Below are 24,582 nucleotides of genomic sequence, written 5' to 3'. Positions count from 1 at the left end.
ATTGTGAAGGTTCCGCTCTTATTGTGAAGGGACAACTCTAATTGTGAAGGTCCCGCTCTTATTGTGAAGGGACAACTCTAATTGTGAAGGTCCCGCTCTTATTGTGAAGGGACAACTCTAATTGTGAAGTTCCCGCTCTTATTGTGAAGGGACAGCTCTAATTGTGAAGGTCCCGGCCAGCGGCAGCCTCTCCCTCCTTCCGTCGGTCAGAGTTCAGCGTCCCGCTCCGGACCGAAGCGGAAACGAAGCGGAGTCATGTCCTTCCTGCTGCCGCTGCTGATCAGCCTCCTGCTCGGTCTGCTGCTCTGGATCCTCCGCGGCAGAACCAGGTCAGTTCTAACTCTCCGGGCCGGTTCGGTTCTGTAACTGGGTTCAGATAGATAAGTTGAATTCAGAACACAGAGAGGAAAAGTTCTGGAGCTCCATGTTTCCCTGACATGGAGACGAGTCCTCAGAGTTCCTGGCTGAGCCGCATGTTCTGATCCGAAACTTTTCTATAAAGCTTTGTGCTTCATCATCACCGTCATCATCATCATCATCATCATCTTAAAGGGGAAGTCCCCGCATGGAGCCTGACCGCCATGACTCGGTTAGAGATGAGGAACTGAGTCAGCAGCTAACGGTTCCAGCTGCTCCGCTGCAGGTCCGGACCGGTTCCCCAAGGCTCCTTCCTTGGAACCCACTGGCTCAGGTTGTAGCAGGAAATACAATTGGTTACCATGACGACGCAGATGATACAGAGCACTACATTATGATGTCACCAGGTGACCTTTGACCCGTCAATTACTGCTCAGAAGAGATAAATATGTGGATGAGTCCAAACTTTCTTCAGCTGAACAGAAACAAAACTGAAATTATCCCTGGACCTAAAGAGGAACGATCTAGAGCTATAGATCTAGAGTTATAAATCTAGAGCTATAGATCTAGAGTTATAAATCTAGAGATATAGATCTAGAGTTATAAATCTAGAGCTATAGATCCAAAGTTATAGACCTAGAGCTATAGATCTAGAGTAAATGCACAGCTCCAGCTGTAAACCAGAGATCAGGCTGACCTCTGACCTGACCCTTTGGTTCCTCAGTGGACCTTCCAGCAGCTGCAGGACATTCAGGCCCAGAGGACTAAAGTCTCTGACCAGAGAAACTCATCCAGGATTTAGTGGTTTGATTCCTGCAGCAGGTCAGACTGACGACCAGAAGCTGCAGCTGGAGATCTGACTAGAACCAGGAGGGTAGAGACACCACCTGGTTCTACACCACCCGGTTCTACACCACCCAGATCTACACCACCCGGTTCTACACCACCCAGATCTACACCACCCGGTTCTACACCACCCAGATCTACACCACCCAGATCTACACCACCCGGTTCTACACCACCCAGATCTACACCACCCGGTTCTACACCACCCAGATCTACACCACCCAGATCTACACCACCCGGTTCTACACCACCCAGATCTACACCACCCGGTTCTACACCACCCAGATCTACACCACCCGGTTCTACACCACCCAGATCTACACCACCCGGTTCTACACCACCCGTTTCTTCAGTCCTTTAGCAGTAGTTCACTAGGGAATCTGCGGGGCGTGTCCGGTCCTGTTCCTGCTCTGGATCGGGTCTCACTACCTGCTCTGTAACAACCACAAAACCCAAAGAAGTGTTGATCCAGAACTGCTGGATCTGGATCTCAAAGGAACAGTTGAAACACTGGATCAGAATCAGAACCTGGGCTGTGTTTGACGTTGAGCAGCAGAGAGCTGAAGCTGAAGCTGCAGCATGGGAGAAACAGGAAAGGTGTTGGCTTTCCGATGGCATCAGAGGAGGATGAAGGGTGGAGCCACTCTGTCCCAGTTGCAGCAGCAGAACTCCAAGAAGAAGTCGAGAGTTCACGCAGTGACTTGTTACTGTGGGAGGAGACAGCCGCTGCAGCCTGCTGTCTCCTCCCACGCTGCTCTGGGCTCGCATCCAGCCATGGTCTGATTCAGAGGAATGATCTGGGAATGTTTGGTTGCAGGAAACCAGGCGAGCCGCCACTGGTGAAAGGCTGGATCCCCTTCGTCGGGAAGGCTCTGGACTTCGGGAAGGACGCTCACAAGTTTCTGGAGGAACATAGGAGGAAGCATGGGGACGTGTTCACGGTCCAGATCGCAGGTGAGTTCTGAAGCTGCTGGACGGAGGGAAAACTCGATCCATGATGACCCACCGTGGATCATCATGGATCATGGTTTCTGTCTATTTAAAGACATATTTTTTTTAAATATACAGTACCTCCACAAACCCCTTTGGGAAAGTGACCCCAATGTTGAAGACCTCTGGTCTAGATTGTTCCAGATGGGTCCCATAGCACAACCTCGCTCAGTTTCACCAGAACCCAGTCAGGAGCTGAAAGGTGGAGATGCTAACCAAGAACTTCTGTCTCCTGCAGGTAAATTCATGACCTTCATCATGGACCCCCTGCTGTACCCCAGTATCATCAAGCAGGGCCGGCAGCTGGACTTCCATGAGTTCACCGATAAGGTGGCTCCTCTAACCTTCGGCTACCCTCCCGTCCTCGGCACCACCTTCCCAGGCCTCTGGGAGCAGATTAAGCGCTCCTTCCAGCTGCTGCAGGGGGACCACCTGGCACCTCTGACAGAGAGCATGATGGGTAACCTGATGCTGGTGTTCCGTCAGGACCACCTGAATGGGGCCGGCAACTGGAGGAGAGGCAGCCTGTACGAGTTCTGCTGCTCTGTCATGTTTGAGGCCACCTTCCTGACTATCTATGGCAGACCAGCGACTGGCATCCGCCACGGAGGGATGGACCGTCTGAGGGATGACTTCCACAAGTTTGACAACATGTTCCCGTTCCTCATTGCTCAGATTCCCATCTGGCTGCTGGGGCGGACCCTGGCCATCCGCCAGAAGCTGATCTCCTACTTCCTGCCACAGCACATGTCCAAGTGGACCAACACTTCCCAGTTCATCCGGAGAAGAGCGGAGCTGTTTGAGCAGCACGACAAGCTGAAGGACGTCGATAAAGCTGGTAGATGATCCGGAGGATGATGCTGGCTCGATAAATGATATCAATGACATCCAGAACCTCAGGAGGCTCTGGGTTTCTCTAGAACATCCTCCCTGGGTTCCAGACAGACTAGATTTGTGGTTCTGGAGGACCTTTCAGCTGGTTTGTCTCAGTTCTTTGTGTCTTCTGTCCTCCAGCTCATCACTTTGCTATCCTGTGGGCGTCAGTGGGCAACACGCTTCCTGCTACCTTCTGGGCCGCCTACTTCCTGGTGAGTCAGGTGGAGGCGTTGAAGGTGGTCCGCCAGGAGATCGTTGACGTCCTGCGAGACAGTGGTGTGGACTTCAGCACCAGCAGTGACGTCATGCTCAGCAAAGAGCACCTGGACAAGCTTATCTTTCTGGGTACGTTCCAGTTCACGTTCAGGTCAGTGGGGAAGCGGGTCGATAATGGTCCGTCTCCATCCTCAGAGAGTGCCATCAGCGAGAGCCTCCGCCTGTCCTCAGCCTCCATGAACATCCGGGTGGCCCAGGAGGACTTCAGTCTGCGGCTGGACTCCAACCGATCAGTGGGCGTCAGGAAGGGAGACGTCATCGCCCTGTACCCTCAGAGTCTGCACCTGGACCCCGAGGTCTACGAGGACCCACAGGTACGGGATCAGAGGTCACCTTAAAACCCCGCCCCATGCAGTGCATCACCCAAGGTCTTCCTCTTCTGGATGAAGATATCACAAAAACAACAACTACCGTTAGGTCGCATGTAACGAAGCTCTGCCCCCCCACAGCCAGGAGTGGCACCCTGCTACAGAGCCGAGACGGCCGGTGGAACGCCGAGCCGGGCCGGGCCGGGCTGCTGAAGTAGAACCAGTGGAAAAGGGGCAACGGTATCATCTATACATAAAGAGAAACATTTCCAGTCAGTCCCTTGTCCCCACAGCTACAGGCCTACCCAGCTAAGCTACCCATGGGGATTTCTGTGGGAATATTTGGTTCATGGTTCCTCTGGAAAGTCCTACTGACGGTTAGCAGAACTGGACCTCTGCTGGTTCTGTCAGATGTTTCGGGTCTCAAAGCGTTCCTCAGTTCTCTGACCGGTGGAGCCTTTCAGAGATGGAACACCTTCTAGAACCAGAGGCGGTCCAATTGTGTTTGGATCACACTGATCTGGATCTGACTCTTCAGAACCATTGATCTGTTTAAAGAGTCTACTTGGCTCAGAACCAGAACCTTGACCTTAAATTCAGAGAGTCCAGCAGACAGACCGGACCTGGTGTCCTCCTGAAGTTCTAACAGTTAGAACCTGAGAACAGAACCGATTCCTTGTCTTCTTCTGACCCATCTTCCTCGTGTCTCTGCAGACGTTCCGGTTCGACCGCTTTGTGCAGGACGGCAGAGAGAAGACGGACTTCTCCAAAGACGGACAGAAGCTGCGCTACTACCTGATGCCGTTCGGCTCCGGATCGTCCATGTGTCCTGGACGATACTTTGCCATCAACGAGATCAAGCAGTTTGTCTGTCTGCTGCTGCTGTACTTCGACCTGCAGCTGGAGGACGGGCAGAACCGACCCGGTCTGGACCCGAGCCGAGCCGGTCTGGGAATCCTGCTGCCCTCCTCGGATGTCCGGTTCCGGTACAGACTGCGGTCTGTGTGACCCGAAGCGGCGCTGTGTGACCCTGAGAACCCTGAAGGTTCTCAGGGTCTGGACTCAGTCCGGAGGTTTGGGTTCTGGTCGGGTCTGTGACCCGTCCAGAACCTCCGAGCTGGAATGTGATGGATCCTGATTCTTTCGGTCAGTGTAGACCTGTTAGGAGCACCAGAACCTGAACTCTACTCTTCCTTTAACCCAGTCAGTTGCACTGACGACGTCCTGAACCGTCTGTCCATCCATCTCCGGTCTCTCCCAGGTTGTCCTCCGTAATCCCTCTCAGGATCAGGTCAGGTTTGACATTCCTGAACTGTTCCCTGTCCAACATGGCGTCCACAGTGGGTCCCTGTCTACAAGTTGCTACTACAGGTGTCCTCATGTCCAGTCCTTCATGGACGACCTGTCTCCAGTCCAACATGCCTGGTCCACCTCCTCAGTGTCCAGCCCAGTTCGGTCCAGAGATGACCTCATTATTGGACTCGGGTGCTGAAACAGAGACACGTCCAGAAGCTATTGGACACGAGGACACCTCGGGGACACCGGGAGGACTGTGATGGCGCTGCAGCAGAGATCCTACTGGCCAGAGGGAGCAACTGCTAACAGCGCCTCCTGCTGGCGCTTTTAATCTGTCCCAGATTAAAACTGGTTCTGATCTGATTTGTTATGTAATTTTATCCACAGTAGGAAATTATTTTCTGTCTCGTGTTTTATTAACCTTAATCCTTATTTTAATTCAGTGTTCAATATTAAACTGTATATTTTTTTATCTATGCTGTTGTTTTACCTTCATGTTTTATTAGGTTGTGGTTCTTATTGATTTGGGTCGGAACAGACCCAGATCTTCTTCACCTTCCTGTTTCTTCCAAATAAAAACTTTTAAATATTAGTTTATAAATTATTCATTAAATTACATATTTGGTCAGTTTGGGACTTGGACTTGTTGAAAATCGGACCGGGTCCACCTCGGATCACTTCAGTGAAACCGGCTTTATCTTCGTGTTCCGGGTTCTGCTCCACTCCGATACCGGAGCGGCCCAAGTCACCCCTCGACTCTGCGTTGTGTTTTTTAATGAAGAGAACATACCGGCTCCGCGTCACTCAGCACACTGCATTACGTTAGCATTTAGCTTTAGCACGTAGGATGTTTTATAGTAATCAGTGTTTCTCCACCTGGTCCCCCCCCCCCCCTGCTCTGCATGTTCTAGATGAGCCTCTATTCCAGAACAGCTGATCAAATGACTGCATGGCCATCAGGAGCTGCAGATCCTGTTAATCACCCAGAGATACAATCCAGGTGGCAGAAGAGAAACACCTGAAACATGCAGGACAGGAGGCCTGAGGACCAGAGAGGAGAAACTCTGCATTAAAGAAACTAAAAGTACAAAAGTTGGAGCCAAGAAAACATTTTGTAAGTATTAATTACTCTCCAGTTAATAAAAATGATGTTTTATGTTTTGCTAATGCTTTCACTGAGTTCAGGGCCAGCAGCAGATAACCAGCCGCCCAAGTAAAAAGAAGTATTCTTTAGTATACTAAATTTTAACATACTTTGATTGATGTACTTAAACTGTACTATTTTGGAACAACTAATTTTGTACTTAGTATACTTCACCATACTTTTTGGAACAACTTCAAGTTGTACTTGGTATACTTAAAATATACTTTTAAATTCATTCATTTTTATATTGAGTGTACCAATTCTGTCATAGAATTATATTAAAAATAAACTTTTAATATATTTTAAATATACTACTAATATATAAGTAATGTATTTAAATTACACTTAATTTTTATTTTGATTTACTGCTATTGCTAATAAAGTACAATTTTAATTACTCATAAGTCTTTATTCATACTTTGTACATTACATGCATAACTACACTGCAGTACTTACATTGATTTAGGCTACAATTACATGGAAAGATTAATTACACAATGATGTAATTCAAATACTTTGTTTTATTACCAACATTTTAAAATTGTCCAATTTTACTCATATTTTACTCAATTGCATAAATGATCAGTTTACACATCTAAAGTGAACACAATGAAAACATGACAGTGAGGATCAACGACAGAACATTTCTGTTCACTGCACCTACAGAAACCTGCAAAAAAGAACAACAGAGCAATTAAACAGAGAAAGCATTTGTATTTAAAGAGAACAGAAAAACGGCAAATAAAAAAATAGAAAAAAATAGTCAGCAAAGTCATAGAATCAGTTGATGTTGGCATCAACTATGAAGCTGTTTTAAGTGTGGACTAAAGGAGACAAACTACCTTAAAATCTTTCCATCCATGATCTGAACAGGCTGATCCCTGCAGGGTGGTGAGGGGGGCTGGTGGTGCCCATCTCCAGCAGCCATCAGATGAGAGGCAGGGTTCACCATGGACAGGTCACCAGTCCATCACAGGGCCCTGAAAGCCAACAACAAATAAAATGTATGACAGAGAAATGTTAGATTAACAAGGAGAAAAATTCTGTCCAGTTATTTTTAAATCAAATCATGTTTATTAAGCCCGTGGTGTTGGTAACAGCAGTTATTGCTGTTGAAAATGTAGCTAGCTGCTCATTGAAAAAACAAACTTCCATCATGAAGACATGTGGAGGTTCATCCTCAGAGCTGGTTGGTGATCTGGTGGAGCAGAGCTGCTTCTGAGACAAAGTCTTTAGGTTTCTAACACCTGATCTCTCTGCTTCCTCTTTCATTTGCTTAGACTGCAAACATGTTGAAGATAAAAACATTGATGAACGAGTTAGAACATCAACCTCACAATATCAAAGTCTCTCTGTCTGATGGAGCTTAATTAAAACCAGGTTAGTTTATGAATTACAGTATAAGTCAACAAACAGCCTCCATGCAGTTACAACATGAAGCTGAATGATTCCTATAGTAATAATCATACAAGTCACAATAACATTGATAAAATAATTATTTATGAAACCAACGTAAGTTATACATCTTTACTGCACTGTTTATAATTAAACGAAGATCATTAATAAGCAAACTTACCACCAGCTAGCAACACGTTAGCATCCTTCGTCCCTCCGGGCTCCTTTTGTGACACACATTTCATTTCCATCGGTTGTTGTCCCGTTGTGTTTCCGTCCAACTCGGATTAGGACGTCACCAGCTTGAATTTACCAAAATTAGTAACTATTGTCAAGGCCCTCTCTGCTTTTAAGGGAATATTATGCGAGTAAAAATGGCGAATTTGAACAGCGTCTGTTCCCTGCGTTCAAGGTTTTTCTTCTCTTTATGGGTTTTTTTTTTACAAATGAAAGTGTACAATACCGCCACCATCTGGCCTGGAGTATGAACTGGAGCTAATCCCGTTGATTATAAGGATTTACGTCACACATCTGAAAATGGATTGGGTACTTTCTTAAAAATTGCATCATGATTATCTTTTTTTTATTGTATGCAATTTTAATAAGTAGTAAAAGATTATTAAGGCCCTTAAAAATTCATAATTTTTAGGTTCTTAAAAAGTATGCCTAGATATTATATTAAACACACTTTAAAGGTGCCTAAAAGACAAACTTCTGCATATGTATTAATTAGTTTTATTTTGTAATCAGGTTGCTGCGTGTTGCAGACTTCTGCCCAGGTCCCTCTTGAAAATGAGATCTGGATCTCAACGGGGTTCACCCAGTTAAATAAAGAAGTTAAAGAAAAGGCATACTTTATTAGCCTAAAATTTACACTGAGATGTAATTTAAAACATACTGAAATTAATAATCTAGTGTTAAGTGAATTTGTAATTTTTTTTATTTTGAACATATATTTTAAAATATACACAAAATACATTTTAAATATACTTGAGAAAGTGTATATTTAGACTTCGGCAAATATATATTTTGTTCACTAAAAGTATAATTTTATTTAATATATTAAAAGTGTATTTTGGTACAATTATGTTTAAGTGTGTTTAAAGTTCTAATTTCGGTACAAGTAAGTATGCTGTTAGTATACTTCAGATATACTTATAGGTAGTACACTTAATACTTAGTATACTTACAGTGTACTTTCACAAATTTAAGTATGTTTATTTTCACCTGGGGAGAGGGGGCGCTATTTTCCCACTGCACTGATACATAAAGCAAGTGGGGTTATACAACCTAAACACTGTTACATTAGTTATGTCCAGAAAATTCTGGTTCTGGTTCTGAGGTCGTCCTCAGGTAGGACCGGTTACCTGGAACTGCACCTCCATAACCTCACCAGCAGGGGGCGCTGTGCCCTTCACAGACTTCAGGTAAATCTTTCTTCTGCTTCTCCATCAATATCGACTCAAGCTGGTTCGGTTCGGACCGGGAGGCAGGAGGATCAGTTGGTACCGATCTAAGTAAAACCCGAAGCAGAACTGGGCAGCAATGGCACTTCAACCTGGAGTAAAACCAAGATAATAGCAGGGCTTTAAAAATGAGCCGAGTAACAATGATTTATTAACAAGTCACTAAAAAGGCAGCGGCGATGTTTCACGGCAGAGTCAATAAAAGGTTTGTGGAAAAGAAGCTGCAAACAGAGTCTTAGCTCAGTGCGAAACTTCTAACAGAACCTCGGTTCCGTTCTGCGAAAACCCAACCACGTTCGGGTGTCTGCATCTGCTCGGAACCAGAAACCAGAACATCGACCTGTAACCCACTGTGGTTCATCTCATTTGGACCAGAACCAGTGATCCAAACCCAGAGAATCCACCTCTACTCTGGACCTGGTTCCGACCAGAACCTGGATCATCGACAGCTGCTCCTCGAGAGGCTTTTATTATGAAAACCTCCCAGGAAGTTGGGTCTGCAGCCCTCGGAACTGTTCGGCCAAGTTCGGCTCCGCTCGGTTTATTTTCATCTCCGCCTCCAGCTGAGCGGAGCGACAAGAAGTTCGGACACCGAGGAGCCCAGAGCTGCCGCGGAGCCGAACCGAACCAGGAACTGGACCTGGACCACAGTGACACCACGGCGGAACCGAGACCAGCGCGGTGAGCGGACCGGGACCGGAACGGAATCGAAGACGGCGTCATTCCTCTCCAGAAGTCAGGGAGGTTCGGGTCGGACAGGCGGCGGTTCGGGGCAGCAGAACCGTGTCAAAGTGGACCGCCGGGGGCTGCAGACAGAACCATGTACCAAGTCCAGGTGAGCGAGCCCAACAGAACTCTAGCAGAACCCAGATAGCTTAGGGATGGTTCTGTTCGGAACCCAGCCAGGAAAGTTCCTCCGGTTCCGAAACTCAAGGTTTCTACTAGGTTCTAGAGAACCGGGTCACGGAGAAGAACCCGAATGTATTTGCTTCTTGGTTCCTTAAACGACGTAAATGTGGTTCTGACCCGGTTCTGAAGTAACTGAGTTTGTTCTGATCGGAACCAGAACCAGCAGAACTTTCAGTTCCTGAATCTGTTCAGGTTCTGGTTCCAGTGGACCAAGTTGGGTTGGACCTCTAACCACTGAGACTAGAAATATGAACCAGGCAGAACCAGACAGAACCAGAACCAAGCAGAACCAGATAGACCCAGAACCTGACAGAACCAGAACCTGACAGAACGAGAACCAAGCAGAACCAGAAGCAGATCCAGATAGCAGCGTCTGCCTCCGTGGTTCTAGAGGAATTAGAATCCTCCAGGAATCTGATCAGAACTTTCCTTCAGTTCTTCATGTTTGGGTTTAGTGGAACCGGACCGGACTGGACCTGAAGAACTCCGTCCAGGAAACAACAATATTCCCAAACATTCCATAAAATTTCATCATGACTCCTAACGTCAGACTGCAACGTTCAGGAACGCTGCGGGAACATTCAGGAATACTGTGAGAATGTTTGGGAATGTTCAGGAACGCTGCTGGAATGTCACTGCAGCACTCCGGAACGTTTCACCAGCCCCTCCGTTCAGGGAATGCTGCTTCTGTTCCCTGAACGTTCTAGTCCAACTTCCTGCTGATTTCTGGTTTCCTCCTGCAGTCTACCATCTCTTCCACACGGGTCCTGGTCCTTGTTCTGGTTCTGGTTCCCTCAGGGAATGATTCAAGAACTCCATCAGATCCTATCAGATCTGTTTCTGTCTGACCAATCCGGTTCTGATTTGACTGATCAGGAGTTCGGGTCGAGTCTTTCCACTGAGGACGACCAATCAGAGCGCAGATGTCTGTGACGGGAAGATGGAACCAGACAGGAAGGAGACAAACAGGAAGAGGAAGAGCTTTCCAGCCCGACTGCAGCCGGCAGACACAGGATCTGGATCTGGATCAGTATGGAGTAATTTTCCTGCCATAATCCAAGATCACACATTTTCATTTTGAAACCAGGACTTCATGTCTGTCTTCTCCAAAAACTTCTCCTCCGGCTCACACTTAGTCTCTGCTCACTGTTGGAAACCCTTTTGGCTCAGTCGCCTGGTAACTTCTTAGCCAATAGAATGAAAGTGTTGTACTGGGTGTGTTTGTTTCCTTCTAGCGGGTGAGCCTGTTATCGATTATAGCAGCGTTTCTCGACGGGGGCGTTCAGTGGACGGTAGGGGGCGCTGCGATGCCTTTGGGGGGGTTTGGTCGAAGGTAAACCTTACATCTTAAATGCACAACAGTACCAGTTTAACTTTGATCTACTTGCTAAAAACTGTATTGTGTAACATTAAAACATGCCGCAAAATGAACAGCATGTTCTCCGCTGCGCCAAGAACTGATGGTAGCTTCACCGCATCAGCTCCGCGTTACACCGGCTGATCACGTTGCTGTCAGATTCACTTGTTAGATCATTTTATAGAGTTAAAGTCGGTGCTGTAAGTGATCCGGTATAAAACGGTACCACAGCACTTTTGAATATTAATAATCAGAATACCGGGATTTTTCCCTTGTTTTAAAAGGTTTACGTCAGTCTGCTTTTCTCCTTTCTTCATCGATACGCTCCCTACCGCCCCGCACCGGAAGCAAACAACACATAAAAAAAACAACGCGCACGTTTCGCAAAACTCTGAAACAGGAGAAGTGGGATGTAGAACGGAGCAACGAACTAGATGTGAAGCAGGATCGAGAATCCTTTGGTGAATAGTGAAAAATCAATATCAGTGGCAAACACATGATGATTAGGCGGCGCAGCAGGTGATGAGTGAAGATTAATGATGGTCAATAAATGATAAAATAAATCTAGCAACAGGAAAGAAACTAAAGTGGACATAGAAATAAACCAGGAGAGGATAATATTAATCAGAGGAAACTAAATGGAAATGAATGAAGAACAAAATGCAAGAATAAACTAAGAAACTAAAGTAAATACAGAGGAATAAACTGGTATGGCAAGACCTTTAGAGCAATAATTAATACAGAGACTGTATGGCAAGAATAAACAGACACTATTTCCAGATAAAAGGTAAAATAATATAGTTGAAGTGTCATGGGTTTGTTGAGACCACATCTAGTACTGAGAATAAATATCTTACAGACCATAACAGTAAATAACTGATCACTTATTTATGTTTTTAGTTAGATTTGATATATTTATTTCTTCAATATTATTTTTCATGTCAGTGTTAATGTCATGAGGCTGATGACTCCATGACACTTTCAGTTTGACTCATTAGGATTTGATTAAGAACCAGATTTGTTCTTTGTAATTTCTGTCCAGTAAAACTATTAATCTATAATCAATAGACAGGTCTATTTAAAGATATAATCCATGTTTCTGTCTCATATTTCTATGGCATTAAAAGGAACTTTAGTTTTTCCACTGAAAGCTCTGGTTTGCACACTAAATGCCATGTGGGTGAAGTTTTATGGATGATGCTCTGATGTCCCATTCTCCTGAAGGCAGCACAGAGCTGCAGCACCAGAAACACTGAAGAGAAGAAGAGCTGTGATTAATGTAGTTCCAGTTCTATCCATGTTTTAATGCTGCAGTCGGTTTGCAAATAGATCAAAGTTTAAACTGGCATGTTGTTCATCTTTTATCATTTTCTGGAATATTTAACAACTAGAAAATGGAAAAGAACAAGAATATTTTTCCTCTGATTGGCTGCTGTTGGCCTACAGATTTTAACTTGAATGTTCATTGCATTTTCCTTAGACGCCTGTGAAAATTATTTCTATTCCCATGGCTTTTTTGTTCTCTGGGAAATTATTTTTTGATGATAAATACAGAAACAAACATAAAAATCAAAACATCTGCAATAATGATAGTAATATTAATAATAAAATAATAGTCAGTGCAAGAATCCTACATCTTCTTTGATGGGGGCGGTGAGGGACCTGGATAATGGATAGGGGGCGCTGGCCCAACAAAGGTTGAGAAACACTGAATTATAGCAACCTGCGCCACCCACTGGATGTAGGGAGAAACAAAGATGTCAGGTTTCTGCTCCATGTTACATTAAACATCCACCAGCAGTGCTACTGATCGCGAACAGATACTGATCGCTAACAGATACTGATCGCTAACAGATACTGATCGCTAACAGATACTGATTGCTAACAGATACTGATCGCTAACAGATACTGATCGCTAACAGATACTGATTGCTAACAGATACTGATCGCTAACAGATACTGGTCTTAGGCAGAACTTTGTTCACCCAACCATCTCCGTACATCCAGTGGGTGGCACAGGTTGCTATAATTGATAGTAGCCACACAGGCACATATGCTAGAAAGAAGCAAACACACCCAGTACAACACTTTCATTTTATTGGCTGAGAGGTTGCCAGGCGACTGTGCCAAAAGGCAGTTCCATGTTTCGTAGCGAGCAGAGAGTCCGAGCAGAGACTAAGTGTGAGCGCGAGGAGAAGTTTTGAGTAAAAGCGTTACAAGTTTTGAGAAGAAAGATATGAAGTCCTTCTTTCAAAATGAAAATGTGTGCTCTGGAATTATGGCAGGAAAATTCCACCATAGATCTGGATCATGATCAGGTGTGACTGAACCTGGACATCAGAAAGTTGAGCCTGTCAGTCAGAACTCAGGGCAGTAGTCTGCAGCCTGACATGAAGAGTGATGCCGATGACTGTCCTTCCACTGAATGTGGGCGGAGCTAAAGGTGATGTTCCTGACCCCAGCTTCCTGTAGGTTTTAATGACGACCTCTGACCTCCTGAGTGAGGTGGATGTGATGACCTCTGACCCTGCAGCAGAAGGAGGAACCCTGAGACTCTGGTTCCTCTGCAGCAGATGGTGTGTCCTCTGCAGGCTCCTGTAGTTACAGTCAGGGTGACCGGGGCAGTGTGTGTATTTGTGTGTGTGTGTGTGTGCGTGCGTGCATGTGTGTGTTTCTGTCCGTGTGTGTTGGTCTAAAAATAAACGGGCGTTCTGCTGAACAAACATTCCTTCACCAAACGGAGAATCTGCAACAGAACCTGAAGAACCGATCAGTTCTGCTGATCAGCTCATCGTATCCATAACCGATCGATGGATCCAGATGATCAGAAGTCTCAGTCCCGGGCCTGAGTCCAGAACCAGAGGGAGTCGGAGGTCTGATCAGCAGAACCGGGTCTGAAACGACAGAGGAGCATCTGATCCCCAGAGAACCCAAAGTTAATATGCTGCCGCAGCAGATGCACACACACACACACACACACACACACACACACACACACACACACACACACCGACTTCACAGGCGGCCGGCTGACCCTGAAACACAGAGTGAGGAAACATTAAACACTCTTCATCACTGTGCAGAGTCCTAGCTGCTCCTCTTCATCAGCTGCTCCTCTTCATCAGCTGCTCTGTCTGAGAAGCTCTTCCTCCTCCTCTTCCTCTAACCCTTATTGATGAAGGCTTCCTTCTGTCGTTCCCAAATACTTTTATCAGCTGAAGGATGATGTCCGGTCCGACCAGAACCAGAACCAGGACCAGGACCAAGGCTGCGTTCTCCTGCAGGCCTTAATGCTCAGTTCTGATTTCTTTCTCTTTTTTTTAATTAATGGTTGTGATCTGATGTCCCTGCTGCGCTGTAGAGGGCGCCGTGACGTCGCCTACTGAGCATGCTCAGTAGGCGTAAACATGGAGTTTACCGAGGGTCAGAGCGCCACCTGGTGGCTCAGACTCGGGTCGCCTTGGCAACAAGCGCCACCTGGTGGCTCAGACTCGGGTCGCCTTGGCAACAAGCGCCACCTGGTGGCTCAGACTCGGGTCACATGGATTCAGGAGGCCTGTGTCTAGTCAAATCAGATTCAGGCTGCAGTGAGTCCTGGAGCTGCTCTGAAGGTCAGAGGTGGAGCTGAGCGCTCTGATTGGCTGTTGCAGGAGAGCCGCCCCCTGCTGAGCCCTTCCATCGATGACTTCCTGGCAGAGAGCCGCAGCGAGGCCGCCTCTGGACGACCCCCGACCTCCAACCCCGCAGGTACACTCAGCAGGAACCGCATTGCTAATGACCTCTGACCTGCTGCGGCTCAGGCCGGATCATGTTTCCCTGAACTGGACCAGAGCAGCTCTGACCTGGTTCTATTCTGACCCAGTTCTGACCCGATGCCCTGTCTGTCTTGCTGCAGTTCTGTCCACGACTCTGGACCTGGTGGACCTGAGCGACCCAGCAGAGACCCGGCACCACCGGGTCACCAAGAGTCCAGTGAGGACAGCTGGGTCCAGGAGCCCCCGGCACAAAACCAGAACCAGAACCGAGGAGACAGAGCTGGTCCCGGTCCAGCTGGAGCGCCGGCCTGCCGGGCCCGGAACCCCCAACAGGACGTCCCTGGACTCGGGTAAGACGGGCTGGTACCGGGTCCAAATCAGTCATGGTTCACCTGCCAGAAGCAGACGGGTTCCCTCTGAGGTCCATCAGAACCCAGGAGTTCTGGTTCAGATGGACCTCGTTGATTCTGCAGAGAACATCATGGAGGTTCTGGAGTCGTTAAAATGTCAGAGGTCTGGTTCTGGAACCGGACCCGGCCGGACTCAGCTGGAGGTTCTAGTTCATCCTGAGGCTCAGCTGCTTCATTTAGATAAAAGCTTTGAAGTCAGCCAGTCGTCATGACGACACCTTAATCTGAGCTTTTACTTTAATGAGAACTTCCTGTTTTAGCTCACGGATCACGCTGAGGTCAGAGGTCAGGATCTGCTCTCTCTGCTTCTCTTCCCAGTCAGCCTGTCCTCTCCTCTGGACAAGTGGGACGAGATGGACCTGGACCTGGAGGACGGGGGACGGCGCAGACGCTGCCAGGCCAGATGCACCTCCCACCACTCCTCCAGCGAGTTGCTATGGTAACCGACACGCCTTAAGCCAGACCCATGAAGCGGCAGCAAACCCTTCCAGCTGGTTCTTCTCTGGGTTCTGGTTCGACCCGGTTCTCTTGCAGCTCAGACTCAGATCTTCCGCTCTGCTGATTATCCTCAGATTTATTTACAGGACGCTGGTTACTTCCAGCAGCAGCCTGTAGGGGCAGCAGAGCTGACCTGTAGTTCCTGCAGCAGCCTGTGGGGGTCAGTGACTATGGAGAGCACCAACATAGCAGCTTTTCATCAATGGACCTGCAAAGTGGTTCCAGAGAAGAAGCCGTCAGAGTAATTTCAGCTGACATGCTTGCTGTCGCTAATGCTAACATGACATAAACATTGTGTTGCTAAAGCTTACATGACAAACTTTCTGTGTCGCTAATGCCAACATGATGTAAACTATCTGTATCGCTAATGCTAACATGACGTAAACTTTCTGTGTCGCTAATGCTAACATGACAAACGTGTTGCTAAAGCTTACATGACATAAACTTTCTGTGTCGCTAATGCTAACATGATGTAAACTATCTGTATCGCTAATGCTAACATGACGTAAACTGTGTCGCTAATGCTAACATGACAAACGTGTTGCTAAAGCTTACATGACATAAACTTTCTGTGTCGCTAATGCTAACATGATGTAAACTATCTGTATCGCTAATGCTAACATGACGTAAACTGTGTCGCTAATGCTAACATGACAAACGTGTTGCTAAAGCTTACATGACATAAACTTTCTGTGTCGCTAATGCTAACATGATGTAAACTATCTGTATCGCTAATGCTAACATGACGTAAACTGTGTCGCTAATGCTAACATGACAAACGTGTTGCTAAAGCTTACATGACATAAACTTTCTGTGTCGCTAATACTAACATGATGTAAACTATCTGTATCGCTAATGCTAACATGACGTAAACTGTGTCGCTAATGCTAACATGACAAACGTGTTGCTAAAGCTTACATGACATAAACTTTCTGTGTCGCTAATGCTAACATGATGTAAACTATCTGTATCGCTAATGCTAACATGACGTAAACTGTGTCGCTAATGCTAACATGACAAACGTGTTGCTAAAGCTTACATGACATAAACTTTCTGTGTCGCTAATGCTAACATGATGTAAACTATCTGTATCGCTAATGCTAACATGACGTAAACTGTGTCGCTAATGCTAACATGACAAACGTGTTGCTAAAGCTTACATGACAAACTTTCTGTGTCGCTAAAGCTAACATGATGTAAATGTTTTGTGTGATCTTCCTTTGTTCTTTCCTCCAGCCATGTGTTAAAAATAAGAATTTGATTTTAAACACTCACCTGGTGAATTGAAGGTTGATTGAAGGTTGATTGAAGGTTGTCTGTCTCCAGGTCTGCAGAGTTTAGGAGAGATCCTCTGATGAAGAGCAGCTTGGACGATCTGGACTTCATATCTCTGAACCAGGTCAGTGCCACTAGATTCTGCTGAGGAACCGGGCCTGACTCAGTACCGGGTTCTATGTTGGTACCAGGTGAGCAGTTGTGGGTTCCGTGGTTGGATGTCGTTATCCAACCATCAGTCTGTTCAGCATCCATCCAGTGACATCACCCCCATCACTAGGCTGAAGGGACGTCCTTTTCCCATGCTAACCCGGTGGGTGTCCCTGCTATTCTCCTCAGAGACCTGAAACCAGCAGATTGTGTGTAGTTCAGGGAGCGAGGGATAAAGCTGGCTTCTGTTTACTTTGACTGGACCGCTGCTGGACGACTTCTGTCTCCATCTCTGCAGGACAGCAGCGTGTCCAGACTCCGCAGACGGACTCGCTCTCTGTTGGCCAGGAACGAGTCCCTGGAGGATGAGTTCGTCCGCGCAAAGGCGGCTGTCGAGGTAAGACTCACCTGCTGTGTCAGCCGACCCGTCTGTCCCCGAACCACCCGTCCGTCCCTTACCCGTGACAGGAAGTGTCCCTCCAGCAACTTCCTGTCAGCAGATGGACAGTTGAGCTCAGATCAGAACCAGAACCTGTTGGTAATCGCTAGTGATGGGTATTTGAGGCATCATGAAGCGTTTCGACCCATAGCAAAACTCTACTGATACTGTGTTGATACTGTGTTACTGAATACTGACACCTGCTGGACATTAAAAATCCCTACAGGCAACGTAGTGATTTGATGACCTAATCCAGTGGTTTCCAAACTATTTCTGCCCCCCCCTATGGATTACAAATAGCTGTCTGGCTGAGCGATGTGTGTGAGCGAAGGAGGGTGGATTCTCAGAGACTCCCTGTTCTACTCAGCCCGGCTCCAGACCTACAGGGGGATCAACTTTTTGGGGGGCAAAATGAATCGTAGCTGAACACAGACACCACCAGTAGCCTACAGGCTACTTGTTAAGCTTAATGTGCTGTATTGATATTAGCTAGTCATCTTTTAGCTAACATTAGCTAGTCATCTTTTAGCTAACATTAGCTAGTCATCTTTTAGCTAACATTACCTGCATCCAGCAGCTTTACTCAACTCAGTCGGTTAGTTTGGAGGGAAAACTGTGAAAAGTTCTTTGCGTTTTGCTGGTTTGCTGCCGTGATTCTAACACAAACCTACGTAGCTCCGCCCAGCAGCAGCAGGTCTCCTTCACAGGTGGAAACCCAGCGCGAGCGTCGTAGCGCTCATGTTGCGTTTAAAGGCGGCTCGGAAAAACAGGTTACAGCATGTTAACAATTCTAAGGTAAAAACCCAGCGCATACAGCGTTCATGTTTTTCTGTTTTTCATCCAGAAGGCTTTCCATGCCCCCCTTGCAATGGCACGGCGCGCCCCACAGTTTGGGAACCTCTGACCTAGTCTATACAATAAGATTTAAGTCTTTGTATTTTATTGAATATTATTGTATTATGTCATATCTTCAGTTGAATTTAAAATATATTTGATATTCTTAGATACAGTCAATAAATAATGTGAACATGTGCCATAAAGTGAAAATTTAAGTGAACGTGTTTGGAATGAGGATGCTTGTGGACGTTTCTTTTTTTTTTTTTTTTCACAAATTTTCATTAAAAAAATACGTTTCTCCAACATTTTTAATTTTAGTCTGTTACACTCTTTGGACAGAACTTCTCCTGCTGTAGAAAAAAATGAAGTAAACAATACATTTATATGAAATAATTTCTAAAAAGCAACAGTAATTTGTATATTGGCTGCATATCTGAGTCCATCTGGGACTCGATTCTCATGCCTGGCCTCATGATGGCTCAGCATTGAGGAGGTGGATTTATTTAAATAAGACAGTTTAGTCAAACATGTGCAACACTTAACCTGCAGAACATGATATGAAAGTAAAATAAGAGTTTCAGCTGAATTTGGATTCAGATCAAGTAGAAACTGACAAGAACCGGATGAACCAACGAAATGAAAACAAATTTATTTTCCAATATGAGATCAAAATGTTCCCACACTGAGGAAACCTTTCCTCTGAAGCTGCTCCATAGGTGATGCTGTAAAAGATCAAGAATCCGTTTGGCAGATGTTTCTGACAGATCCACAGATCGGCTTCCTTAGAAACACAGTTTGGTGTTTAATGTCATTTCGGTCAGGCGACTTGCTGAAACCGACACGTTTTGGTCTGTGGGCTGGACGCATGCGCCGACGCGTCGGTGTAGCCGGACCATCACTAGTAATCGCTCTTGAACCGAACCAGAACCACAGCACCACCTGGAGGCTGATATCTGGACCTAATCTCCAGGTTCTGGTCCAGTAAAGTCCATTATTCTGATGAGGTTCTGAGACCTCTGCCTGGTTCTGTTTCTGGTGCGGTTCTGGTGAGGAGTGATGTCAGATTTCCTGGTGCTCCCACCGGCTCGGCTCAGTGGATCAATCAACATCGCTGCTCTGACTGGAAGCTCCTGATTGGTCTGCTGGAGCTTTGCTGGAACCAGAACTTCCTGCTGATGCAGAAGGATTTCCTGGTGGGACAGAACCTGATCTGGGCCTGACTAAGTCCTGACTGTCCCAGTGTATCTGGTCAGGCATCAGCAGACCTTGAACCCAGTGAACCAGATCGATGAAGCCTGAAAGAGGGAGGTGTTGGGTTCAGACTGGATCGGGTTCTGACCGGATTGACCAGAACCTTCCTGTTCTCAGATTCCCGCTGACTGAAATTGGAGAAGATCAGATCTCCATCTGCCGAGTCGGCGGTTCAGTTGGTTCTGATCCGAGAAGGTTGGTCAGAGGTCTGAGCTGAGATCTGAGGGGTTTCCCACCCCGGTCCTCAGGGCCAGCTCTTCCAGTGATGACATCATTTCCTCAGTCTCCAGGTGCTGCAGGGAAACGTCTCAACATGGAGGACAGGAGCCCCTGAGGACCGGGGTGGGAGACCCCTGATGTAGAACCAGGCTGCTGCAGGGACCAGTGTGACCACAGGGTGGCGTAGTTCAGCCGCTTGGTGGAACCAGCTCACTGCAATGTTCTGCTTCAGGAGACGACTGGCAGAGTTCCGATCGGGTTCTGGACTGGTTCTGATCTGGTTCCAGTCGAGTTATGGACAGGTTCTGATTGGGTTCCGATTTGGTTCTGGTCAGTGTTCTGGTCGGGTTCCGATCGGGTTCTGGTCTGGTTCTGGTTGGTGTTCTGATCAGGTTCTGGTCGGGTTCTGTTGCAGTCGGACACAGAGTTCTGGGACAAGATGCAGGCAGAGTGGGAGGAGCTTGCTCGCAGGAACTGGCTGGAGGAGGCGGCGAGCCAGCAGAAGCCGGCCCCGCCCCCCGTCTCACCTGTGGAGAAGGTAATGCCCTGATGATGTCACCTTGTTTTCTCCTGCAGCTTCCCAGCATGCATCACTGCCGTGATCTGGAGTTAATCTACAGCTTTAGTCCAGCAGCTTCCATCCAGACGGCCAGCGGCCCTAATCCTCTAATCCTGTCGTGGCTCAGGGTTACGTCACCATGGCAACCGAGGTGACGCGGTCTAATCAGACTTCCACCAACATCCTGCAGATGTTTCACAATAAAAGCTCACCTGCAGAAACGCTTTTATTTTGCAACATCAGGAGGATGGAGGCTAGTTTTGGGGTCATACAGGAAGTACCACCACTTCCTGTTGACCTGTGTGGTTCTGCAGGGCGGTACTTCCTGTTGACCTGTGTGGTTCTGCAGGGCGGTACTTCCTGTTGACCTGTGTGGTTCTGCAGGGCGGTACTTCCTGTTGACCTGTGTGGTTCTGCAGGGCGGTACTTCCTGTTGACCTCCGTGGTTCTGCAGGGCGGTACTTCCTGTTGACCTGTGTGGTTCTGCAGGGCGGTACTTCCTGTTGACCTCCGTGGTTCTGCAGGGCGGTACTTCCTGTTGACCTGTGTGGTTCTGCAGGGCGGTACTTCCTGTTGACCTCCGTGGTTCTGCAGGGGCGGTACTTCCTGTTGACCTGTGTGGTTCTGCAGGGGCGGTACTTCCTGTTGACCTCTGTGGTTCTGCAGGGCGGTACTTCCTGTTGACCTCCGTGGTTCTGCAGGGGCGGTACTTCCTGTTGACCTGTGTGGTTCTGCAGGGGCGGTACTTCCTGTTGACCTCTGTGGTTCTGCAGGGTTACTACTTCAGCGCCACCAACCCGTACCTTGACTGGCCCAACGCCTTCGCTGAGGGTCAGGAGAAAGCTGGAGAGGGAGACCTGAACGCTGCCGTCCTGCTGCTGGAGGCCGCCATCTTGCAGGACCCCAGTGACGCTGAGGTGACCCGTTGGTTGGGTTCTGTCGCCTTCCAGTCTCTGACCATCGACACTCACCGGTGACCGTTTCCTGTTGCAGGCGTGGCAGATGCTGGGAACGACTCAGGCTGAGAACGAGAACGAACAAGCCGCCATCGCCTCGCTGCAGAGGTCAGACCAGCTTCCTGTCTGATCTGTTCAGCTCTGATGAAGGTCACTAACTGCTCACCTGCTGCAGGTGTCTGGAGCTCCGTCCCAACAACCTGCCGGCTCTCATGGCGCTCGCCGCCAGCCTCACCAACAGCAGCCAGCTGCCGGAGGCCTGCGACGCTCTGCGCCACTGGATCGGCCACAACCACAAATACCGACACCTGGTCCAGAGCAGGAGTCCGCTACAGGGTTCCCCAGCCACACCACGCAGGGGCCCCAGCTGCTCCATACCTGCAAGGTAACGAAACACCTGAGCTGGACGTCAGCGTGACGGCCCGGAGGAGTCCGGTTGGCCGGGGTCATCGGTACCAAAAGCGACTCTGAATGTCCAAGGAGGAATCTGGAGATGCAAACAGCAGGTGGCGCTACGTAAATAAAGCCAATGTTTTTCTTTCAGCTCGGCGCTGCAGGAAGTTCTGCTGCTCTTCCAGGAAGCGGCGCAGCTGAACGTGGATAACGTGGATCCGGACCTGCAGACCGGACTCGGAGTTCTGTACAACCTGAGCTCAGAGTTTGATCGGGCGGTGGAGGCGTTCAGCGCCGCGCTGTCCGTCAGACCGCAGGTAGCACCGGACCGCTGCTGGTTCTGGTTCTGGTGGGGCTCCAGCAGGCTGGTGATGTCATGATGACCTCACTTCCTGTGTCCGTCTCAGGACTACCTGCTGTGGAACCGGCTGGGAGCGACGCTGGCTAACGGCAGCCGCAGCGCCGAGGCGGTGGAGGCGTACAGCCGCGCGCTGGAGCTGCGGCCCGGCTTCATCCGCTCCCGATACAACCTGGGCATCAGCTGCATCAACCTGGGCGCGCTCAGGTACCGCCGCCCCGGCAACCCGCTTGCTGGGACAAAGGCTTGTTTATGACTCGGTTCTGGTTCTGCAGGGAGGCTGTCAGTAACTTCGTCACGGCTCTGAAGCAGCAGAGGTGCAGCCAGTGGTGCAGCCAGCTGCAGATGTCTACCAACATCTGGGCCGCCCTGCGGATCGCCGTCTCCATGATGGACGACCCCGGGCTGGACCGGGCCGCCAGCCTGGGGGACCTGGACCTGCTGACCAGAACCCTGGAGGGCGGAGACCTGTGACCGGGTCAGAGGTCACAGGAGGAGAACGCTGCTGCACCTGAAGCACAACCCTTTAACCTGGAGGACCTTCTGCTGGAGCTCCGCCCCCTGACCTCTGACCTCTCAGCAGAGCTATTTTCTCTCCTTCTGTATCTAAATGTCAGAAGAAGTCCTGCGCCTTCAGCCTGACCTCTGACCCCGTCAGCAGCTGCAGCTCCAAGCTGAGCGGATTGTAGCGCAGATGTGGGATCAGAACGAAGAAGAGTTTGTATTAATAGCAGCGGTGTTTAGTACGGAGGCCTGTGGGGGACATGGGGATGTTTTCTCATGTGTCTTACTCTCTGCTCCAATCTGAGGCTTTCAGGAGGTTTTTCCATGTTTCTTAATATCTCCATGTGAAATATCTGAAGTTTTATATCTTTTTCTTTAGGGTAGAAATGAATCACAAACCTGTGATATAAACAGAAACTTTCTATAAGAAGAAAAAAATAAAAATACATCCAAACTATCTGGACTGTTTCTGAGTCGATAATAAATCATCTGACAGTTCAGTCTGTTGGTCTGAACCTGCTCAATCAGACAAACATGAACTGAATGAATCCATTTTCAGAGTTAAGAATAAACACGTTTTCAGCGAGGCTCTTTATTTGAACATATTAAATTACTGACTGAAAACAAAATAGACCAGGAAATATTGCAGTAATGTTTCTGAGGGGGAAACTTTTCCCCATGACCCCCAGAGGCCTCCGTAGTTTAATCAATATTTATTAATGTTTGAATATTAACGTCTGTCTGAGCTGCAGAGCGTCAGGAGGTTTTACTGAGTCACCAAAATAAAAGCTCAGGTGACAACAAAAGGGGCGGGGCCTAATCTGCAGGTAAATACATAAATAATACTCAGTGAAACTATTAAGTTATATTATCCGCATCAGTATTTCTCCTCAGGGAGTCGGAGGATCTGATCTGAGCTGCTCTGTGTTTTACCTTCCTATATTCCTATATATTCATATCTAAAGACTATTTTAATCAGTGACGAGGCTTTTTAATAAACTCATAGCTGAACCCAGAGGTCAGAGGTCAGCCATCTCTCCATACAGACACAGATATTTGGCCCCCGAAACTAAACTAGGAAACCAGTTTGGTTCCTGTTGCCAAGTTTCCAAAATCTACTTTAGCAAAGTTTTATTTCTTATTCCTTTAAATGTAATTTTCATTTTCTCCTAATGAGGGCGCTGTATTTGAGTCTGTCATTTGTTTTTATGGTTTTTAAAATGCTAGTGTTGAGCACTGTTGCACTTTTAATCCTGTTTTATTCGTTTTTATTATGTTTAAGACACTTCACACAAAAAACCTATTAATCTGTATTAAAGACAATAATCAGTTCAGTGTTTATTATTCCCATTCATTTTACTTCCATCATCATCTGGACTCAAAGATCGGTTCATTTCCACCAACCAATCAGAGCCGAGATGAGACCTGCTGAACGCAGTCGCCATGGAGACGCCAGCAGGTGACGCCAACATTATCAGACCCCCATCACAGTCCCTACATGACAGCATCACCCCTAGCAACGGGGTCACCACACATAGCAACGGGGGTCACCACACATAGCAACGGGGGTCACCACACATAGCAACGGGGTCACCGACACATAGCAACGGGGGTCACCGACACATAGCAACGGGGGTCACCGACACATAGCAATGGGGTCACCGACACATAGCAACGGGGGTCACCACACATAGCAACGGGGGTCACCGACACATAGCAATGGGGTCACCGACACATAGCAACGGGGGTCACCGACAC

General features: G+C 47.6%; 2 protein-coding genes and 1 long non-coding RNA gene across 4 annotated transcripts; 2 read left to right on the top strand and 1 right to left on the bottom strand.

The window, feature by feature from the left end:
• Positions 1–66: 66 nt before the first annotated feature.
• Positions 67–5,541, top strand: cyp7b1 (cytochrome P450, family 7, subfamily B, polypeptide 1). 2 transcript variants are annotated; one of them, XM_014977450.2, is made up of 6 exons: positions 72–329; positions 2,021–2,157; positions 2,432–3,031; positions 3,208–3,414; positions 3,481–3,659; positions 4,368–5,541. In XM_014977450.2, exons 1-6 carry the CDS (start codon positions 256–258, stop codon positions 4,659–4,661), a joined length of 1,491 nt encoding a protein of 496 aa, XP_014832936.2. In that variant the 5' UTR covers positions 72–255; the 3' UTR covers positions 4,662–5,541. The 2 variants fall into 2 exon arrangements, with proteins under 2 accessions (XP_014832935.2, XP_014832936.2); XM_014977449.2 differs by having other exon boundaries at positions 67–329; positions 3,208–3,659.
• Positions 5,542–6,481: 940 nt separating this feature from the next.
• LOC148154471 (uncharacterized) lies at positions 6,482–9,378 on the bottom strand. Its single transcript, XR_015765830.1, has 3 exons — positions 7,670–9,378; positions 6,936–7,073; positions 6,482–6,763 (listed from the first exon to the last, which is right to left on the bottom strand). It is a non-coding gene; the product is annotated as an uncharacterized LOC148154471 (long non-coding RNA).
• A 156-nt stretch (positions 9,379–9,534) lies between these two features.
• pex5lb (peroxisomal biogenesis factor 5-like b) lies at positions 9,535–24,156 on the top strand. The gene is made up of 13 exons (XM_088014725.1): positions 9,535–9,789; positions 14,871–14,967; positions 15,116–15,325; positions 15,704–15,824; positions 17,210–17,282; positions 17,607–17,705; positions 20,470–20,592; positions 21,387–21,530; positions 21,607–21,677; positions 21,745–21,954; positions 22,114–22,279; positions 22,370–22,527; positions 22,596–24,156. The coding sequence occupies exons 1-13, from the start codon at positions 9,775–9,777 to the stop codon at positions 22,792–22,794; spliced, it is 1,686 nt and encodes a 561-aa protein (XP_087870851.1). The 5' UTR covers positions 9,535–9,774; the 3' UTR covers positions 22,795–24,156.
• The last annotated feature ends 426 nt before the right edge of the window (positions 24,157–24,582 follow it).

Source organism: Poecilia mexicana, unplaced genomic scaffold, assembly GCF_051168715.1.
Source record: "Poecilia mexicana isolate PSO_F unplaced genomic scaffold, ASM5116871v1 scaffold_17, whole genome shotgun sequence".
Lineage (NCBI taxonomy): Eukaryota > Metazoa > Chordata > Actinopteri > Cyprinodontiformes > Poeciliidae > Poecilia > Poecilia mexicana.
The sequence above is the reverse complement of the archived record's forward strand: the minus strand, read 5'-3'. Positions and strand labels throughout refer to the sequence as shown.

Excerpts from the sequence above, each read along its gene's own strand:
- cyp7b1 (XM_014977449.2), top strand. The coding sequence starts at position 256 with ATGTCCTTCCTGCTGCCGCTGCTGATCAGCCTCCTGCTCGGTCTGCTG. Across the intron at positions 330-2,020 it reads ATCCTCCGCGGCAGAACCAG|GAAACCAGGCGAGCCGCCAC; the intron begins GTCAGTTCTAAC and ends GTTTGGTTGCAG. Across the intron at positions 3,660-4,367 it reads AGGTCTACGAGGACCCACAG|ACGTTCCGGTTCGACCGCTT; the intron begins GTACGGGATCAG and ends GTGTCTCTGCAG.
- pex5lb (XM_088014725.1), top strand. Across the intron at positions 15,825-17,209 it reads TCCTCCAGCGAGTTGCTATG|GTCTGCAGAGTTTAGGAGAG; the intron begins GTAACCGACACG and ends GTCTGTCTCCAG. Across the intron at positions 17,706-20,469 it reads GCGCAAAGGCGGCTGTCGAG|TCGGACACAGAGTTCTGGGA; the intron begins GTAAGACTCACC and ends GTTCTGTTGCAG.